The sequence below is a fragment of the Tauraco erythrolophus genome, chromosome 1 (assembly GCF_009769465.1).
Source record: "Tauraco erythrolophus isolate bTauEry1 chromosome 1, bTauEry1.pri, whole genome shotgun sequence".
Classification (NCBI taxonomy): Eukaryota; Metazoa; Chordata; class Aves; order Musophagiformes; family Musophagidae; genus Tauraco; species Tauraco erythrolophus.
The window spans coordinates 31894174-31911907 of record NC_141465.1 but is presented as its reverse complement, the minus strand read 5'-3'; the positions used below and the strand labels follow the sequence as shown (position 1 = coordinate 31911907).

The window sequence follows — 17734 nt, the reverse complement described above, 5'->3', positions numbered from 1 at the left end:
TTAGACATGTACAAAAATATACTTACTGTGCAAACTGTTCTGTTGAACTTGCTTTAGCTGGTCATTAAGCAATTGTTTTTCTGGAATCAACCTTCCCAGCATCTGCTGAGATTCCTGAACAGAGGACAAGGAGGAGAGAAAATACAAGAGGAGAAACAGACAAAAAGGTGAGTGAAGGATGACATTCGCCATAAGACCTCTCATTTTCTTTTCTTCTGAAATGACTCTCTACTTTTTCTCTCACTAAATTACATATTTTTGCTATTATCCAAGCACTATCTGTGCGGTACTACCGCTGAGACATAGTTCTCTGCCGATACAAAATAGCGAGCATATCAAATTTAAGCATATTACTGGAGAATTGATTCTCATTGAACACATAATTTGGCTTAGAATTGCTTGAAATTCAGGGCAAAAAGACAAGAATAGATTCAGGAGATGTTAAAACAAGTACTTACTAACATTTTAATTCTTATTTTAATAAATGAATATAAACTTTGATCAGAAATAGAAAGACAAACATTTACAGATTGTTTAAAGAAGCTAAAATAAAGACTTTCACTCTAAAGGAATATATTATGGCCAAAAGCTATGCAATACGAGTTCTGTTATATGAGAATATTGGAGTCCTAGATCTCTCGATTTAGCGCTCTTGAAAGAGGATTATGATCTCTCTCAATTTCAACACATGGTCACAAGATTGTACTCCACTATATTACAAGAGACCCTGAAGATGAGAAATTCTTCCTTTAGTGGGTCATATATATTCCTTGTTCCTTCTGGAGGACGAAGTGATACTTCATACAACTTTCAGAAGCCATGACCTCCAACTTCAAAGTCGACAAAACATATTATAGAAGCACGGTGTGAAACAGCTTATTTTATAGAAGCTGCCTGAGTGCCAACATCCCATCTTTCAGACAAACTAAATAATGTATTTCAGTAGCTGTCTTGAATTGCAGGCTTTTGAGGAATCAACCATCTGACAATTTCAATTTGTCATAAAGGACTGCAAATGACTTAATACAAGCCTAAGAATAAACGTCACCTAATCGCTTAATACCAGAGTGAGTCTCATGAAAATTTTTTATGTTTTTTTGTTACAAGAATAGAAGGTTGATCGTACTGACACAACTTCATAGTTGTCCCAGCTTACTCATGGCAGTCTTTGATTGGGTCTCCGCAGTGTACAGCTCGGATCTTATGATTATGCAGTGACCACTTATGAATATGCAATGACCACAGACTACTACAATCTCTTCATGTTCCAGAAAACATACTTAGATAGCACAGCACAGTCAATGACTTTATAAATTCACAAAGTATCAACAAATTAAGATAAACTATGCATTTGACAACTAGGAGTTACATGTGTCCCTTACTGCTCAGCTGCATTGCCAATAGCTTCAGCAGATCTTTTTCAGCCCCTCAAGGATATCATGAAGGCCAGATACTCCTCTAATGAGACTACTATTCCCTATCATGAAGGCCAGATACTCCTCTAATGAGACTACTATTCCCTACCTAGAACCAAATGAGAAACAGCAATGTATAATGCAGTATTTTCCGAATCATCTGCCTGAGGGGGCCTGCCTCCTTCCCAACAACCACCACTATCACGTTCTTAAAACTACATGCAAAACACTGTCCTTTGTGTTCACACTTTCCTTTCCACCACACCCTCCTACACAAACACCTGCATGCCCCATGCCATAGCTCGGGATGAAAAATTCAAACAGTATTATTAAATTAGTATAGCACACAGGCATCGTGGAAATTGAGTTTCCAAGTAGTATAATCCCAGAAGGGTTACATCTAGTAGATGAAATGTATTGATGGATAAATCTCAAGAGAAAGAGGAAAGGAAATTGTATCACTCCAATTCAAGAACCATTTAGGTAAGCCAAATTGCAGAATGGATGTCAAAATGAGACAGGATTTACAGAAAAATTATCCTTCTTCAAGCACAAAAAGTAACACAGGACAATATTTCAGGGTGGAATGTAATCATAACCTTAGTTCTTTATTTTTAAAAGGCAGATTACTTCTAAACTCCAGACTACCCAAATGTTAATATACAGAATAGTTTGCAGAATACTGAAGAACAGAGAATGCCAAAGGACCATGAGGGTCAAGTTCTGTTTCCTGAAATCACAGACAATCATGTAATAAGCATCTATTCCAAGAGCATCCACAACATGCTTTTCCACATTCTTTAGTTGTACTGAAGGAACAGATGAAAGAAATTAACACCATCACTAACACTGAAGTTGCACGTAACAAGAAATTTCCAAATAACATCCCATGTAGCAGTAGAAGGCAAACAAAGCAATCAAAAACCAGTTCCTGGGACATAATGAGGAAAAGTTCTCTTCTGACCCTACACCCTGAGCAAGAGGGTGTAACATCTTAAATGTCTGCCACATATCCTGCTTCCAGTGTTTCAGAGGAAAGTCCAATTACTTGGGAGCCAAAGTATTCATCAAGGAGGCAAATAATCCCTACAGGTAACTTGCAGAAGCCCTGTAGACACTATAAACATGATTCAAACACACACGGTTAAGGTGCCTGGAAGGCAGGATTCTCCCAAACACCCCTGGAAACACCACTCTACTGGATACCACAGATTCGTAGAACTAGCACAAATTTTCAACACCTAAGATTAATTGTTATACAATTTCTTCCACAAGTTTAATCAAACTCCATCTTGAAACTAATTAATAGGTTGAAGAATAATTAGTCCTTTGAATTGACTCATCTTTCCATAACAAATGTCATATGTATTATACTAAAATATTTCCAGGTCAAGACACAATATCCTACAAAGATAACCAACAATATTGACTTTTTAATCTATTGGAGAGTTTAGAGGATCAAAATCTCCTTTTAAAAAGTCACTCACTGATTCAGTCTTCCCTCTACAAATTAGATAGTAAAATTTACAGGATATTTGAGAAACTCATATTTTTTTAGGAAAAAGCTATCCACTCTTTTAGGTTCTCCCCAGATAAAACTTTTTCTCCTTTTCTACTAACTAGTGACACTTCTTTGAGATCATAATTGTCATAAACTTGTGAAGTGACACTGATTGAAATATTAGTGGTAGAGATCAACAATCACCTGAGAGACAAAAATACCAAAAAGCCACAGCTATTGCTGCCAACTTTAAAACAAACAAACAAACAAAAAACCCCCACAAAAAAAAACCACCTCAAAACCAAAAATCCAACAAAGCAACCACCAAGAAAGGCAAGTGTGATTTTCATTACAGGAGTGCTCTTACAGTCATTGTGAACAAAGCAATTTAGAAAGCAAATAGGCATTAACTAAGCTGCTGGATACATACCATCTAGTACCAATTGCAATGACTAGAAATTGCTAAAAATCACTACAAATATAGTAGTGATTCCAAAACAAGTGTATAAAATGTAAATAACTATGCAAAATTCATCTACTTCACCAGGATGTTTCGACAAAAAAATTTCAGAATAGTGTCAAAACACTGAACACACACACACACACACACACAAAAAAGCAATCAGCTTTTCAATCATTGTGATCAGGTAATAAGTACCAGAAACTATGTTAGGAAGGTGAAGAATCCCTCTGCCCTCCCTAACTTTTCCTTTCATTGTGACATAGTTAAAACTGATGCACAAAAGCTGGAGGGAAGGAAAGTGCATCTACAATCAGCCAAGGACATGATTAAAAATTCAAAAAATTGCTAATGAGTCTACAGAGAACACTGCCCCTTGTTTATCTAGTAATTTTGAATAAGCTACTTAACCACATCTACTTGTAGATAGGTTATCCTTCTCATTAACTGTTTCCCAACAGTGTTGGTTTCACTTTTTTTTTTCCTCTCTGCACCTTTCATTTATTACACCCAGCTGTGGAAGCTTATTCCAAGTTCTTGATAATAACGGTATTTTCTCACATGTTTTTACAATGTCTGTTATAATGGGACCTTATCCCAACTTTAGCACATTGGTCTTTACTATAACATAAATGACTTACAGCTTTCTACTGTAACATACCATTTTTTCCTTCTTAATTTTTTATATTATGACAAAGGGAACGAGATATTATATCTTTTCTGACTACAGAGGCTAACTGAACAAAAATTACCAAGTTAACAGAAATGACATATGAAAGGAGGATATGAATTCCATTCAATTTGTTGAAACAGCATTTATCTGTCAATGACTTTGTAGCTGCTTTTGAAGTGAGTTGCAGTATCTCAGACTATTTCTATGGAAAGTTTCTATGGAAAGCACTTGGAATAGAAGGGTTAGGTGGTTGTTGCTTTTACATGAGCATTGGCTGTGCACATAAAATCAGTAGTCTTTAACTTCTTTAGGTAAAGGGAGGCTTTTTCACACATTTTATCAAGCATACGCCAGCTTTTTATCTCTTTGAGCGAGTACTGCTAAGTGTCACAACTTCCTACACTCAATTCAATGCTGTTTGACTTCATTTTCAGTTGCCAATACAGAAGCATTTCATTAAAGAGAGAAGAAAGCTTTCAAGCCTAGTTGTGGCAGTTTTTATGTCACAACCTTTCCTTAGTAACATTTCTTTTTTTTTGCACTAAGTAGACACAAACACCGCACAAGAATATGATCTCTAAATTATACTCTTTAAAACAAGCTGCTGACACAAGAAAGATGGCTCGTGAAAGGTGTAATGGTGTACACAAAACTTCAATAGAAAAGTAAGATGTTTTAAGAAAGAAGAAAAAAATAAAATCAAATAAATAGTCATGCATAAAACAGAAAACTTGAATTTTCAAGCTCTGGTTTTGTTCAAATGAATGTACTATATTAATTATGTATAGAAAGTTGAAATGGAACAGTAGGATTAGGTGTTAAAATAGGTTTTACACTCAAGCCCCCATAACATTAAGTGTGAGATCCTCTTTGTAGTGGTAGAAAAGCACTGAGAGTTCCCATTACTGGTGAAGAATTAACATCAAGCAACATAAAATATTTACTAAAGAGAAAAATCCCTAAATCAAATACTACATCTCATCTAGAAACCTTTACAAAATGCAAAGAATATTCCTTCACTCAGAGCAGACTTTTACTCAATCCCATGTTTAATTTGACAAGGAATTTTAGATAAAGAAGTAGGAAAGACAAATGCCAGGGTTAGACCAAGAACTAACTGGTTGAACTGGTAACTTCGATTCTGAAAGTTCATTATTTTATAATTTAAAAAAAAGCATCATCAACAAGCCACTTCACTGAAATCAATTCTTCCTTTCAGCACACAAACCGCAATCTCTGCCAACAATTCACACCATAAAATTTCCTTCTCCACATCCCCCAAAGCCCTTTATCATCTTCAGCCAAACAATTTATTTACTGCTCTCCACAACAAGATTCCATGATGATGAAGAGATCATCACATACACACCTTCAAGCGTAGGAAGCAATTCCTAGACACATCTGAAGAACATTATTTTAAAAGAATGACAAAATATGTACAATAATTCCTCATGTACAAGGAACAACACATCATATATTGTGTCAAGTTTGCTTAGGATATTGATGTAGTTGAGGAGGTGAAAATGCAAGACTAAGAAAAAAAAAATCAAAGAATGTTTCCTCACCTGTAGCTGCTGTTGCAAATGGGTAATTTCTGCAATTCTCAGTTCTCTAGATTTATTTGTACTTTCAATTTCTTGTCTTTGGGTAGACAGACGACATCTGATATCCTGAAGCTTTCCCTCCAACTGATTTTTTTTATCGTTCTTTAGAAAAAGAAGAAAAGGATCTCTCATTTTTTTACTAGAACGGTTTGTCAAGCAAGTCAAAAATCTAAAAAGTACTTTTATTCCATATTTAAAAGTTGAAATTATAGAAAACAAATATGGTCATATCACAGTCACTACTGTGCTTGTGTGTTTTAACTGCAATGCGACCACTTACTAGAGCTTCCAACTCAAATTCTAAGGTCTTCTTCTTTGCCTTCAGAACAACTATGTCCTCTTGCTCTTTGTTTCTTTGATTCAGTAATTCTTGTCGACGATTACGCTCCCACTCAAGTTGCCGTTGCCTCTCAAGTTCTCGTTTTGCAGCCTGTAGCATTTAAAAAAAAAGAAGAAAAAAGATCGATTTTGAGAAACTATTCTCATCACTGATATTCATATTCTAATGTACAATTTAAACATTAATATAAATACACTGCTAAACTGTGGACTAAATATATCCCTCTATTTAAGCACACAAATTGCTCAATTGTTTAAATGCTCACTTGAAAGCACTGGTGAAATGCGGCTTCACTGTATAGCAGATAGGTGACTAAACAGAACGTCACCTCATTTTAATCAGTTTCCCAAGATCCAATTTCACGATTTAACAAGTTTTTTCACATTAAGACTTCAAGGAGTCGCCACGATAGCATCAAATCTCTCTCCGACCTCTAACATTAGACATTGTGCAGCTTTGCAAAGAATAGTCAAATGCTACTGCACTGATTGTGTAATTAATTGGCAATCTGAGAAAATAATAATTTAACCAGTATGTATTTTCTTAGACAAATTAACTCATCACAGGAAAATCATGAATGCCTCCAATGTCCATAAGTTTTTCTTCATTCATTATAGCATCTATTTTTAAAAAGAATAATTATTATTTTCTTTGATATAGAAGTCAGAGGTTAAGAGCACGTTGTCCTAGATATAAATCTCATCCATTCATTTCGCATGAAAAAAAGAAAAGAGACAGCCTACTCTTTCCTTACCTTCAGAAACCAAGAAATTTAAGTTCATTCTTTAAACGTTTGCTTACTAAAAATCGCAGCAAAATATTTAGTGTACGCATGAGATGTTCTAACCAAACAGAGCTGCCACTGACATAACCAGCTTCCTTTTACCCAGTTGGTTACCTCTCTTCTTTCTATTTCTTTCCTCCTTTCCTCTTCTCTCTGCCGTTCCAATTCCCGTTGTTTTTCCAACTGTTTCTCTAGCTCCAGTTGCCTTTTACGTTCTTGCTCCTGCCGCTCACGTTCCTTCCTTTCCTGCTCTGCCCGTTCCAGCTGTGCTAGACGCTCTTGTTCTTTGCGTTGCTGTTCCAGGAGAGCCTGCCTCCGTTTTTCAAGTTCTAGATTGCCACGTTCAAAGTTCTCACGTTTTTTATCTTCAAATGTAACTTTAATGTGTGGAAACATGGGACAAAGGAGAATTAAACTTTGCTACTGACTTGAAAAAAAAAAAATTCATGTACGCTGAATCAAACTAAAACAACCCTCCAACAGTAGTAGATGCAGCTCTCAACTACTAATAATATAGCTCTACAGGTAATTCTAGGTTTCATCATTAGCACTTATCTTGTAGATGCCCTTAAACCCAAATTTTAGGAAACCAAGGTGTTAATTTCAGGTCCCATTTCTCAGGCTTCTAGGTTTCTCCACAAAGCCCAGAAAGTGGGTATAATTTAGACAATCCATTCACCATCCTTTGTGTGGACACAGGATCTGGAATTCCTCCATACATTTGATAATAGAAGCACTACAAGAATCAACACCTCAATTACTACAAGCAAGGCAAAGAATTCAGCTGATGATATTACCAAAAAGCCATGATGCAAATTATCATAATGTATTTAAACTTGATATTCTCATAAGATTACTCATTAATGTCAGGAAAAGAAACGGTTTGCTTAAGTTCTTGAGCAGCTGAACTCAGGAAGATTGGATTCCTGGAGATTCACATCCTCATCACTCACTGTCCTAAAAGAATGACTTCATTCCCAGTGCAAGTTCCCTGACATTCTTCTACAACATCAGGGATTGTCCTTCTCCCGTTCTACGTTCCTAGGCCCCTCCCTCACAGCTGCTCCAAATTATTTTTTCTGCTTCACCTTCTGTTTCTTTTCATACCCTATATGTCTCACTCCTGTACCCCATATTCTATGTTTCTCTCCTCACATCCTCTACGTGTACATTTTTGGCAAGCACGCCAAGTCAAGAGATAGCACATATTTACTTCAAAGTATGCATACACCAACCGTTTGACACGCTGGCCTGACATCTGCTGAACCACTTGAATCCTTGTCTTTTTTGAAGTTTGGGAACCTTACCTATTGCCAATCACTAATTCTCATAGAACTTGATAAAATTTAACCACTTCAATGTCTTTAACTCAGTCAAGTTTGTTTAAAACTAGCCACTAGGTTCAAAGAATATTAATACACAGACTAACAGACAGAGAATGTGATTTAGGAAGCCAAGTAAAAAGGGAAAAAAAATATGTCAAGAAAGTCAGTTAAAAGGAATAGGTAGAAAGGCAAAACACTTGCAAGTAGCATGGACATTAAGATATCATGTTCAAGGCTCACAAAACACATCACTGAGAAGAAACACCAGGTTCTAAGATGGCTGTCCAACAAGCTAGCATGGTTACTCAGCAAAATCAAGGTAACTACCAGAAATAACAAAACTAAGCATATCCAAAGTATGAAAACAAAAGAGAACAACTCTAGCAAATTAAATAAATAGCTATTGGCTTCTGTTTCAATGCTTAAGGGAAAGCTTCTAAAAGGTTATAAAAGCCAACAATAAAAACTCTTTCAAATATCTCAAAAGAAAAAAAAAAACGCACCTAGCCAAATATAGCAAAGCCAGTGAAGAAGCAAGATGACGCTCTTATAAATGATCTTTACATGGAAAACCTATACATCAAATACAGTGAAAGGCTTATACACTCTAGTTCCTCTTGAAGTGAAAACAGAAATGGCTGTAGAACAAGGACGAAACCAAAAAATGAAGAGTAACAGGTTGCCAAACCCAGACAATGCTAATCCATAGTTCAAATACAAAATTCATGAACTACTAGCTGTGCTGTGCAATCCATCCTTTAATCAACATCAGTGCTGTAAGACTAGAAGATGACAAATGCAACACCGGTCTTTGAGAAAAGACAGTATAACGATCCTGCAAGCTACAGAAAAGTCAGTCTATTCCCACGCTGGGCAAAGCAGCAGAGGTTACAATAGACAGTAAGTTAGTTACTGAACATGACTAAATATGACACCATGGAAGAACCGATGCAGGAAAGAGCTGCCTCTCAAGTCTAAGAGACCCAATTGTATCACTAAGCAAGTTGAAGAAGAAGATCAGGTCAACAGAAGAATATTTATGTGATTTCAGAGTCTAAAAAAGAAACTAAGTCAAGGCAGTGGTTGACCTTCCTGACACTACAAACTGAATACCAAAACCCTCTGATTCCAGAGACTCAAGACAAGCCTCAAAACTGCTAACACAGGAGAATATATCTCACCTGTTACCAAACATTTCATTGTGAGACCTCAATGAGGTCTGCTTCAGCAGTCTCTGCTATCTCACCCCATCCTCCTAGAGCTGGGAATTACCCAGCTGACTGTCAGCAGCAGTTAGTTATAAAACATAAACCGAAGACAAGAGTTGTATCTGAATTGCTCACATGCAGATCCTCTGAACTAACCTGGTATGGAAAGAGACAGAAGGTCCTTGAGAACTAAGAAACAGTTAAAAGATTAGAATTAAGGGATGAAATAAATTACCAACTTTCACAATGACAGAAAGATTCTCAGTAGCCTCCTTCAAAGATCTCTACTAGCAATTGTGCTGTTCAGTGTGCAACAATGATCTGGAAAAGATTGAAAAGTAACAAGACAGCTTTTGATGGTGATGCCAGATAGTCACAGTATTAAAATAAAAACCTGACTGTGAAGTGTTTTAGAAGAATCTCACAAAACTGCGTGATCTGGCAATGAAGAACTAGAGGAAATTCAAATGTTGATGAATATATGGGAAATAAAAATAATCCTAACCAAACACACACAGTCATGAGCTCCAAAATGGTTAATAGATTTGCAAAAGATGTTGGCATTACTGTGGAAAGTCTTCTAAATATCAACTCAGATCTAAGCTGTGATCAAAGATGCAATACAGTGTTAGGAATCAATTAAAAAAATTGAAAAATAATTTAGAACAAAAGAGAAGAGCGTTATTATGGCACTGTATAAACCTGTCATGTTGCTGCATCTTCCACCATGTGACATTCCAGATCTAAGAATAAAACTGAGCAAAAGTAAAGAAAGCACAAAGAAGAGTGAAGAGATGATCAGAAGTGTTAAGATGTTTCCTAGCGGTTAGCCATTTAGCATCTAGGAGGCTTTCTACTCTTTTTTTTCCCCTTTTTCTTTTTTTTCCCCAAAAGCAGAGCTACTAAAGCTTGTATAAAAAAGTACATTGTTACACAGACTGCAATGAAACAGGCCTCCATATGTATATTGTGATCTTTTAAAGGGTACTTAAGCCAAACTACATTCCATCTAAATCAGAAGATGGAGGTAATAAAAAGTTTTCATTGCAGTCCTATAATAGGGCTGCAAAGTGCTCCCTCTATTGAGAGTACATAAGATAAGCAGCCTGAATGTTGTTCATATCTCCATTGTCATTAACACAAAGGATCATGCAGCAGTCAAGAATTAGCTGGACCAAGCAATGTCTTGGTTATGCCTCTGCCATGACACAAATTGATCGGAAAAGAAAACATTTCTTAATAAATCTTCGTAACTCCACAGCATATAAACTGATGATGAGATCTCTCTGATAACAGCACACAATACTATTTTTGCTTGCTCACCTGGTAATTTCTTTTCCAGTTGTTGCTGTTCTTCTTCTAATGCTGGTTCTTCTGGTAACCTTTGGTCTGCAGATACTGAACTCAGAGCAGATACGCCACTACCAGAGCGTACTCTTCTGTCAATAAAAGGATAATTCCAAGTTGCTTAAAAGAATCTATGCCTGCCACGATAATTTATGATTTCATCATTAAAACATAAATTAAATGCAATGATGTAATGTCTAATGACATTTAATATTCCCTCAGTGTTTTCCAGAGGATTTTATTCACTCATTGCCATTAAGATAACAGTATCTTCCAGAGTCTCATCAGCAGACACTGGTGATCTGAGAAACCTAGTTCAAAGTTCACCGCACCATGCAACTTACAGACGTTTTCAACCCTGTCCCCAAGATCTCTCACTTGTGACCAGTCTGAAGTTGGGGAATTGCCAACTTAAACTACAGCAAAAGTTGCAAAGACAGAGGAAGAGCTCTCTAGTCAAGCTAAAAACAAGACCCCACATGGAATAAACAAAAAATGTAATCTTCAGGAGGATACTTTAGAAACATGAAGCTATGATTATATGTCAACATTTCTTTCCACTGCTGTTACTGCCTTCCTACCCATCTCTCCACAAAAAAAATGAAAGAGAAACAGAAGTAATGACTCACCTCTACTGTTCACAGATACAACTGTATCAAAAGATGTCTGAATTCTTCAGTGTAAATTCATAGCATGTTTTGCCTCTAATACAACCCATTTCCTCTACAGAAGTATAAGTTTGAACTAAAGCACTTTAAATTCATATGGCCAGACTGAGTAGTTTTTGGAAGGTATGCTAGCATAAAACATTCACCAAATCTGTATTCTTACAAGGAATTCTTTCTACTTCCAGCATGCAGTACTTGTAATAAAATCAAAAAGCTAGACACGTTTTCCAACGAGAATGCACTCTCTGCCATAGATGCAGTACAAAAGGAGGATGAGTACTTTTCAATCTCTTGTCCTTTACACTCACAAGACAGCTTTCCTAAATGAAATAAAAATTTAGGAGCGAAATTCCAGAATTATAACCAGTTACCTAAATGAGGGTGGAATATACTCTGGAGGCAGTACAGGTGGCAGCGGCTGACCCGACATAGCTACGTCAATTAAGTGCATAGCCAGAATAAACTCTTCAGCTGTAAGTTTTCCATCTTGATCGATATCTGAAAGATTCCTTTTTAAAGGGAAGGTACAAAGTAAATAAATTCTTAAATATTAAAAATCACTGTTAAAAAGTATAGTTTAAATGTCTTCAGTTTCAAATTAATTCAATTTTTCACTATTTTTTTTCCACACTACCTTGTTTCTTTAAAACAAATGAAAAGCAAAAACCAAATGCTTCACTATTTCCCTCATTTCCCATGCATATCTGCCTTGAAACTATCCTTACAGCTATGGCTTCTACTTCACTTGCACTTTGAGTGCTGCCTGTACCATATGCTATATAAGTAACATTAATCAATAGAGTTTTTCTTGAACACCTTGTGAACATCCACTACACAATATCATTTGGAAGAGAGTCATCTCAGATGTCTGGTAGAACTTTTTGGTGTGGTCTCCTTCTTCCCTAGAGGTTCTTATCTCACATTCCAGAAAAACATTTGCATTAAAATCAAAGCCATTATCATTCTAGTCCTGACAAGCACCAAAACACTTTAGCATTATGTACTTATTAAAAATTATGTAGTAACGCTCTGGACATCCTAAAACTAGTGTTTCAACAGATGTACAAAATGCTTTTACTCATAGTAAGGTGACAAATTTTGGACAAAATTTAACAGGCTAAACATCAGCTTTGTTTCTCTAGCATGCTGCATTCTAATAATGAAAGAAAATCTCCCACAATACTGTGAAAATCAAAAGTACGCAATTGATACACCTTTGATGCCCCAGACTTTGTTTATGAGATTTAAATTTGGAAGACAACTAAAGCCCCATTTGATCTATGCTTATGTTACTGTACTCCTCAGACTGGGGCACAAGAACAAGCCAGTAGAATGAAAATCTAGCCTGCAAGGATACAACTGATCAGTTATCCTAACAGTCTGGGTCCATATCTTTGTTACAGAAATACCAAAACAGCTACTACAGAATAGCTGACACGCTCCACAACAGAACTTGAATTTGTGCGTCTGAGTCAGTGAATCCACCTCAAGTACACACTAACAAATCCTGTCCCACAGAACAGCAACAGCGGTTCCACTGCCAGAGAGTAAGTATCAGGAAAGGGAGCAATACTTAGGACAAGAAAAGCTGTAAAATTCATTCCTTATCTCAATAGACTTGGCAGTTTTGAATGTTTAGAACTCCTGGAGCATGCTGATCTCATTCCTCTGCCCACACAAACTACTTAAGCACTGGCAACAAGCAGATATTTTTTGGCTAATCATCTGTTGGATGATTGGGTTGATGGTTTTTTTCCTTATAGTAGCTTTGTTAGGAAACAGAGGAGGAGAGAATGCTTTTAAGATTTAACAAACCCACCAGTGCTTCGCAAAGAAAGCAAGCACAATTGAACCGCTACATTAGAGCGACAACACAGTTGACATCCTCAAGCAGAAGTCAGATGGGTTAGCAAGCTGGCAATCGTTTTCAAGTAAAGACTTAGAAAGCATAGAAGTTAATTAGAAATAACTTGTAGAGGGCAACTGGAAATTTAAAATACACAGAAGCAGCATGAAGGCCATTTGAGAAGTCACCAAAGTATAAATCAACAATAACCAAGTACTACCCAAGTAGAAACATTACACAGTACACAGGAAAGCATGACCTTCCAAAGTATGAGGGAGGAGAGAGGCTAATCCATGTGACAACAAGAACATAATAAACTTCAGCAAACAAGAAGCTGAAAGGAAAAAGAGAAGCCAAGACAAATCCTTTTATTTTAAACGTATGTAACTCCAGCCCTTGGAAGTAAGCCCTTAGAAACTCACATAAAAGGCACACAAGCCTCAAAGAAAGTAAGGTTCTGGATTAAGCTTCCTTTTGTACTACCTGTGTATAAGTTTCACTGGTGCCGTATCACATATGTTTGGGGATGTGGAAGACATAGGAGGCGGAAAGCCTCGTCTGCCTAAAAACCCCATAATTGAAACCCAACTTACAAAACATCTATATACACAGCGTAAAAGATGCTCTCTCCCACTTTTGTGAGGTAATCTTAATATAAGTATAGCAGTGCAGGTTTTGTCTTATAAAGTTATACAGTAAAAAGAGCAACACATAATGATTTATCAGTGGAGGAAGATTGAAAAGGGAGAAAAAACCCACAGCACAGAAGTTTAAGTACAGTTTTGAGTTTGGTAGAAATTGATAGACTTATTTTTACCATATTGTAGCCAGCTGAGCCTGGGGTAAACTTGACTGCATAAGAATAGTTCTTGCTTGTGGACCTAACAAAGCGAAACAAGGATTAATAATTAAGAAATTTTCTTTTCTTGCATTACCAAGCAGCTACTGCACAAGCCGAGCTTAGTTCTGAATAAGTAACACTAAAGAGATGTTACCAGCATGAACAGGCTATACATACTGCTATCCCTAGGCACCTCCCCAAAAGGAAAATATTAAACAAACATAACTCTTCCCTTCTCCACAGCAATCACTCAGATTTAAAAAACAAAACTAAACAAAAAAGCAAACAGCTACGAGAGGCAAAGATATGTGGCTGGTGTCATCGCCACAGTTTTGGCTTTTTTGATAATGGGACGGGCCACATGGCACCAGGCCTACTGGCACCGGATGGGACTTGCCTTTCTCGAAGCAGAACGAAAGTCTTAGCACAACAGCTAGCAGGGCTCATTGGCAGGGCTTTAAACTAGATTCAAAGGGGGAGGGGGGTAATATCAAGATTGATAAAGATATGCTGGAAGCACCTGAAAAGCAGCAGAAAGGAATTCTAGCCACTCCAGCCAGGAAGTCAGATTCATCTGGAGTCCTACTTAAATGTCTCTATGCTAATGCACGCAGCATGGGGAACAAGCAAGAGGAATTAGAAGTGTGTGCGCACCTGTTGGAATATGATCTTATTGGCATCACGGAGACGTGGTGGGATGAACCCTATGACTGGAGTGTCAGAACAGAACGGTACAGGCTCTTTAGGAAGGACAGGCAGGGGAGAAGAGGAGGAGGGGTTGCCCTCTATGTCAAAGACCAGATGAAGTGCATGGAGCTGCACCTGGGGACGGATGAGGTCCCAACTGAGAGCTTATGGGTTAGGATTAAAGGGAGAGCAGGGACAGGGGATATAGTAGTAGGGGTCTGCTACAGACCACCTGACCAGGAGGACCAAGTGGATGAGGCCCTCTACAGACAGATAGGAGCAGCCTCACGTTCACGAGCCCTTGTCCCCATGGGGGACTTCAACCACCCCAATATCTGTTGGAGGGACAACACAGCAGGGAATAGGCAATCCAAGAAGTTCCTAGAATGCATTGATGATAACTTCCAAGTGGTAGAGGAACCAACGAGGAGAGGTGCTTTGCTGGACCTTGTTCTCACGAACAAAGAAGGGCTGGTGGGGAACGCGATGCTCAAGGACAGCCTTGGCTGCAGCGAGCATGAAATGGTGGAGCTCAAGATTCTTAGGGAAGCAAGGAGGGTGCACAGCAAGCTCTCTACCCTGGATTTCAGGAGTGCAGAGTTCGGCCTCTTCAGGGATCTCCTTGGTAGAGTACAATGGGATGAAGGCCTGAAGGGAAGAGAGGCACAAGAAAGCTGGATAATATTCAAGGATCACCTCCTCCAAGCTCAGGAGCACTGCTTCCCAACAAAGAGAAACTCAGGTAGGAACACCAGGAGGCCTACTTGGATGAACAAGGAGCTCCTGGACCAACTAGGACACAAAAAGAAGGCCTACAGAGGGTGGAAACAAGGACAGGTAGCCTGGGAAGAATACAAGGAAATTGTCTGAGCAACCAGAGATCAGGTTAGGAAAGCTAAAGTCCTGATAGAGTTAAATCTGGCCAGGGACATCAAGGGCAATAAGAAAAACTTCTATAGATATGTCAGTGATAAAAAAGAGATCTAGGGAAAATGTAGGCCCTCTCTGGAAGGAAAAAGGGGACTTGGCTACCCAGGATATGGAGAAGGCTGAGGTACTCAAAGACTTCTTTGCCTCAGTCTTCACTGACAAGAGCTCCAGCTGCACAGCCCAAGTCACAGAAGGCAAAGGCAGGGACTGGGAGAACTAAGAACTGCCCACTGTAGGAGAAGATCAGGTTCGAGACCATCTAAAGAACCTGAAGGTGGACAAGTCCACGGGACCTGATGAGGTGCATCCGTGAGTCCTGAGGGAACTGGCAGATGAAGTTGCTAAGCCACTATCCATCATATTTCAGAAGTCAGGACAGTCTGGTGAAGTTCCCACTGACTGGAAAAGGGGAAACATAGCCCCCATCTTTAAAAAGGGAAAAAAAAAAGACCCAGGGAACTACAGGCCAGTCAGTCTCACCTCTGTGCCCGGCAAGATCATGGAGCAGATCCTCCTGGCGACTATGCTAAGGCACATAGAAAATAAGGAGGTGATTGGTGACAGCCAACATGGCTTCACTAAGGGCAAATCCTGCCTGACTAATTTGGTGGCCTTCTATCATGAGGTTACAGCATCGATGGATAGGGGAAGAGCAACTGACATCGTCTACCCGGACTTATCCAAAGCATTTGATACTGTCCCACACGACATCCTTGTCTCTAAACTGGAGAGACATGGATTTGATAGATGGACCACTCGGTGGATAAGGAATTGGCTGGATGGTCACACTCAAAGAGTTATGGTCAACGGTTCAATGTCCAAGTGGAGGCCGGTGACGAGTGGTGTTCCTCAGGGATCAGTACTAGGGCCAGTGCTATTGAACATCTTTGTTGGCGACATGGACAGTGGGATCGAGTGCACCCTCAGCAAGTTTGCTGACGACACCAAGTTGTGTGGTGTTGTGGACACGCTGGAGGGAAGGGATGCCATCCAGAGGGACCTTGACAGGCTGGAGAGGTGGGCCTGTGAGAACCTCATGAAGTTCAACAAGGCCAAGTGCAAGGTCCTGCACGTGGGTCAAGGCAAATCCAAGCACAAGTACAGGCTGGGTGGAGAATGGATTGAGAGCAGCCCTGAGGAAAAGGACTTCGGAGTGCTGGTGGATGAGAAGCTCAACGTGAGCTGGCAATGTTCACTTGCAGCCCAGAAAGCCAACTGTATCCTGGGCTGCATCAAAAGGAGCGTGGCCAGCAGGTTGAGGGAGGGGATTCTGTCCCTCTACTCTGCTCTCGTGAGACTCCACCTGGAGTACTGCATTCAGCTCTGGAGTCCCCAGCACAAGAAGGACATGGAGCTGCTGGAGCGGGTCCAGAGGAGGACCACGAAGATGATCTGAGGGCTGGAGCACCTCTGCTTTGAAGACAGGCTGAGAGAGTTGGGACTGTTCAGCCTGGAGAAGGCTCCGGGGTGATCTTATTGCAGCCATCCAGTATCTGAAGAGGGTCTACAAGAAAGCTGGAGAGGGACTTTTTACAAGGGCGTGTAGTGATAAGACAAGGGACAATGGCTTTAAACTGAAAAAGGGCAGATTTTGATTAGAGCTAAGGAAGAAATTCTTCACTCTGAGGATGATGAGGCACTGGAACAGGTTGCCCAAAGAAGTTGTGGATACCTCATCCCTGGAAGTGTTCAAGGCCAGGTTGGATGAGGCTTTGAGCAACCTGGTGTAGTGGAGGGTGTCCCTGCCCATGGCAGGGGGGTTGGAACTAGATGATCTTTGAGGTCCCTTCCAACCCAAACCATTCTATGATATGCTCCCAGAACTAGTAAAACTAAGACAGCATACTATTCTAGTTTCTTTCTGAAGCTGGATAGGCACTCAGTGGATGAACTGAACACTGTAAATGGCTGCAGAAGTTTTCACATAACCTATTGTACCCTTTCCAAGAATCGATTCCCGGTGCCAACTTACTTTGCAGAAAATAAATGAAACAAGGTGACAAAACGATCCCAAGTATAATGAATACTTGCTCCTCAACAAGACTATTATGCAGTTGGGAGATTTGAACAGAAAAATATTGTCAGTGACAACAGAGAGAGATGAG

General features: G+C 39.0%; 1 protein-coding gene across 5 annotated transcripts in view; it reads right to left on the bottom strand.

Moving 5' to 3' along the window:
- ITSN1 (intersectin 1) overlaps positions 1-17734 on the bottom strand; it is a 107367-nt gene that overhangs the window by 69484 nt on the left and 20149 nt on the right. For all 5 annotated transcript variants that reach the window (XM_086631878.1, XM_086631895.1, XM_086631869.1 and 2 more), the window contains exons 8-14: positions 13989-14052; positions 11697-11834; positions 10634-10749; positions 6892-7154; positions 5934-6083; positions 5615-5755; positions 27-114 (exon numbers count right to left, since the gene is read on the bottom strand). In XM_086631878.1, the coding sequence (XP_086488004.1) occupies positions 27-114; positions 5615-5755; positions 5934-6083; positions 6892-7154; positions 10634-10749; positions 11697-11834; positions 13989-14052 (960 nt within the window). The remainder of the gene's footprint in view (positions 1-26; positions 115-5614; positions 5756-5933; positions 6084-6891; positions 7155-10633; positions 10750-11696; positions 11835-13988; positions 14053-17734) is intronic.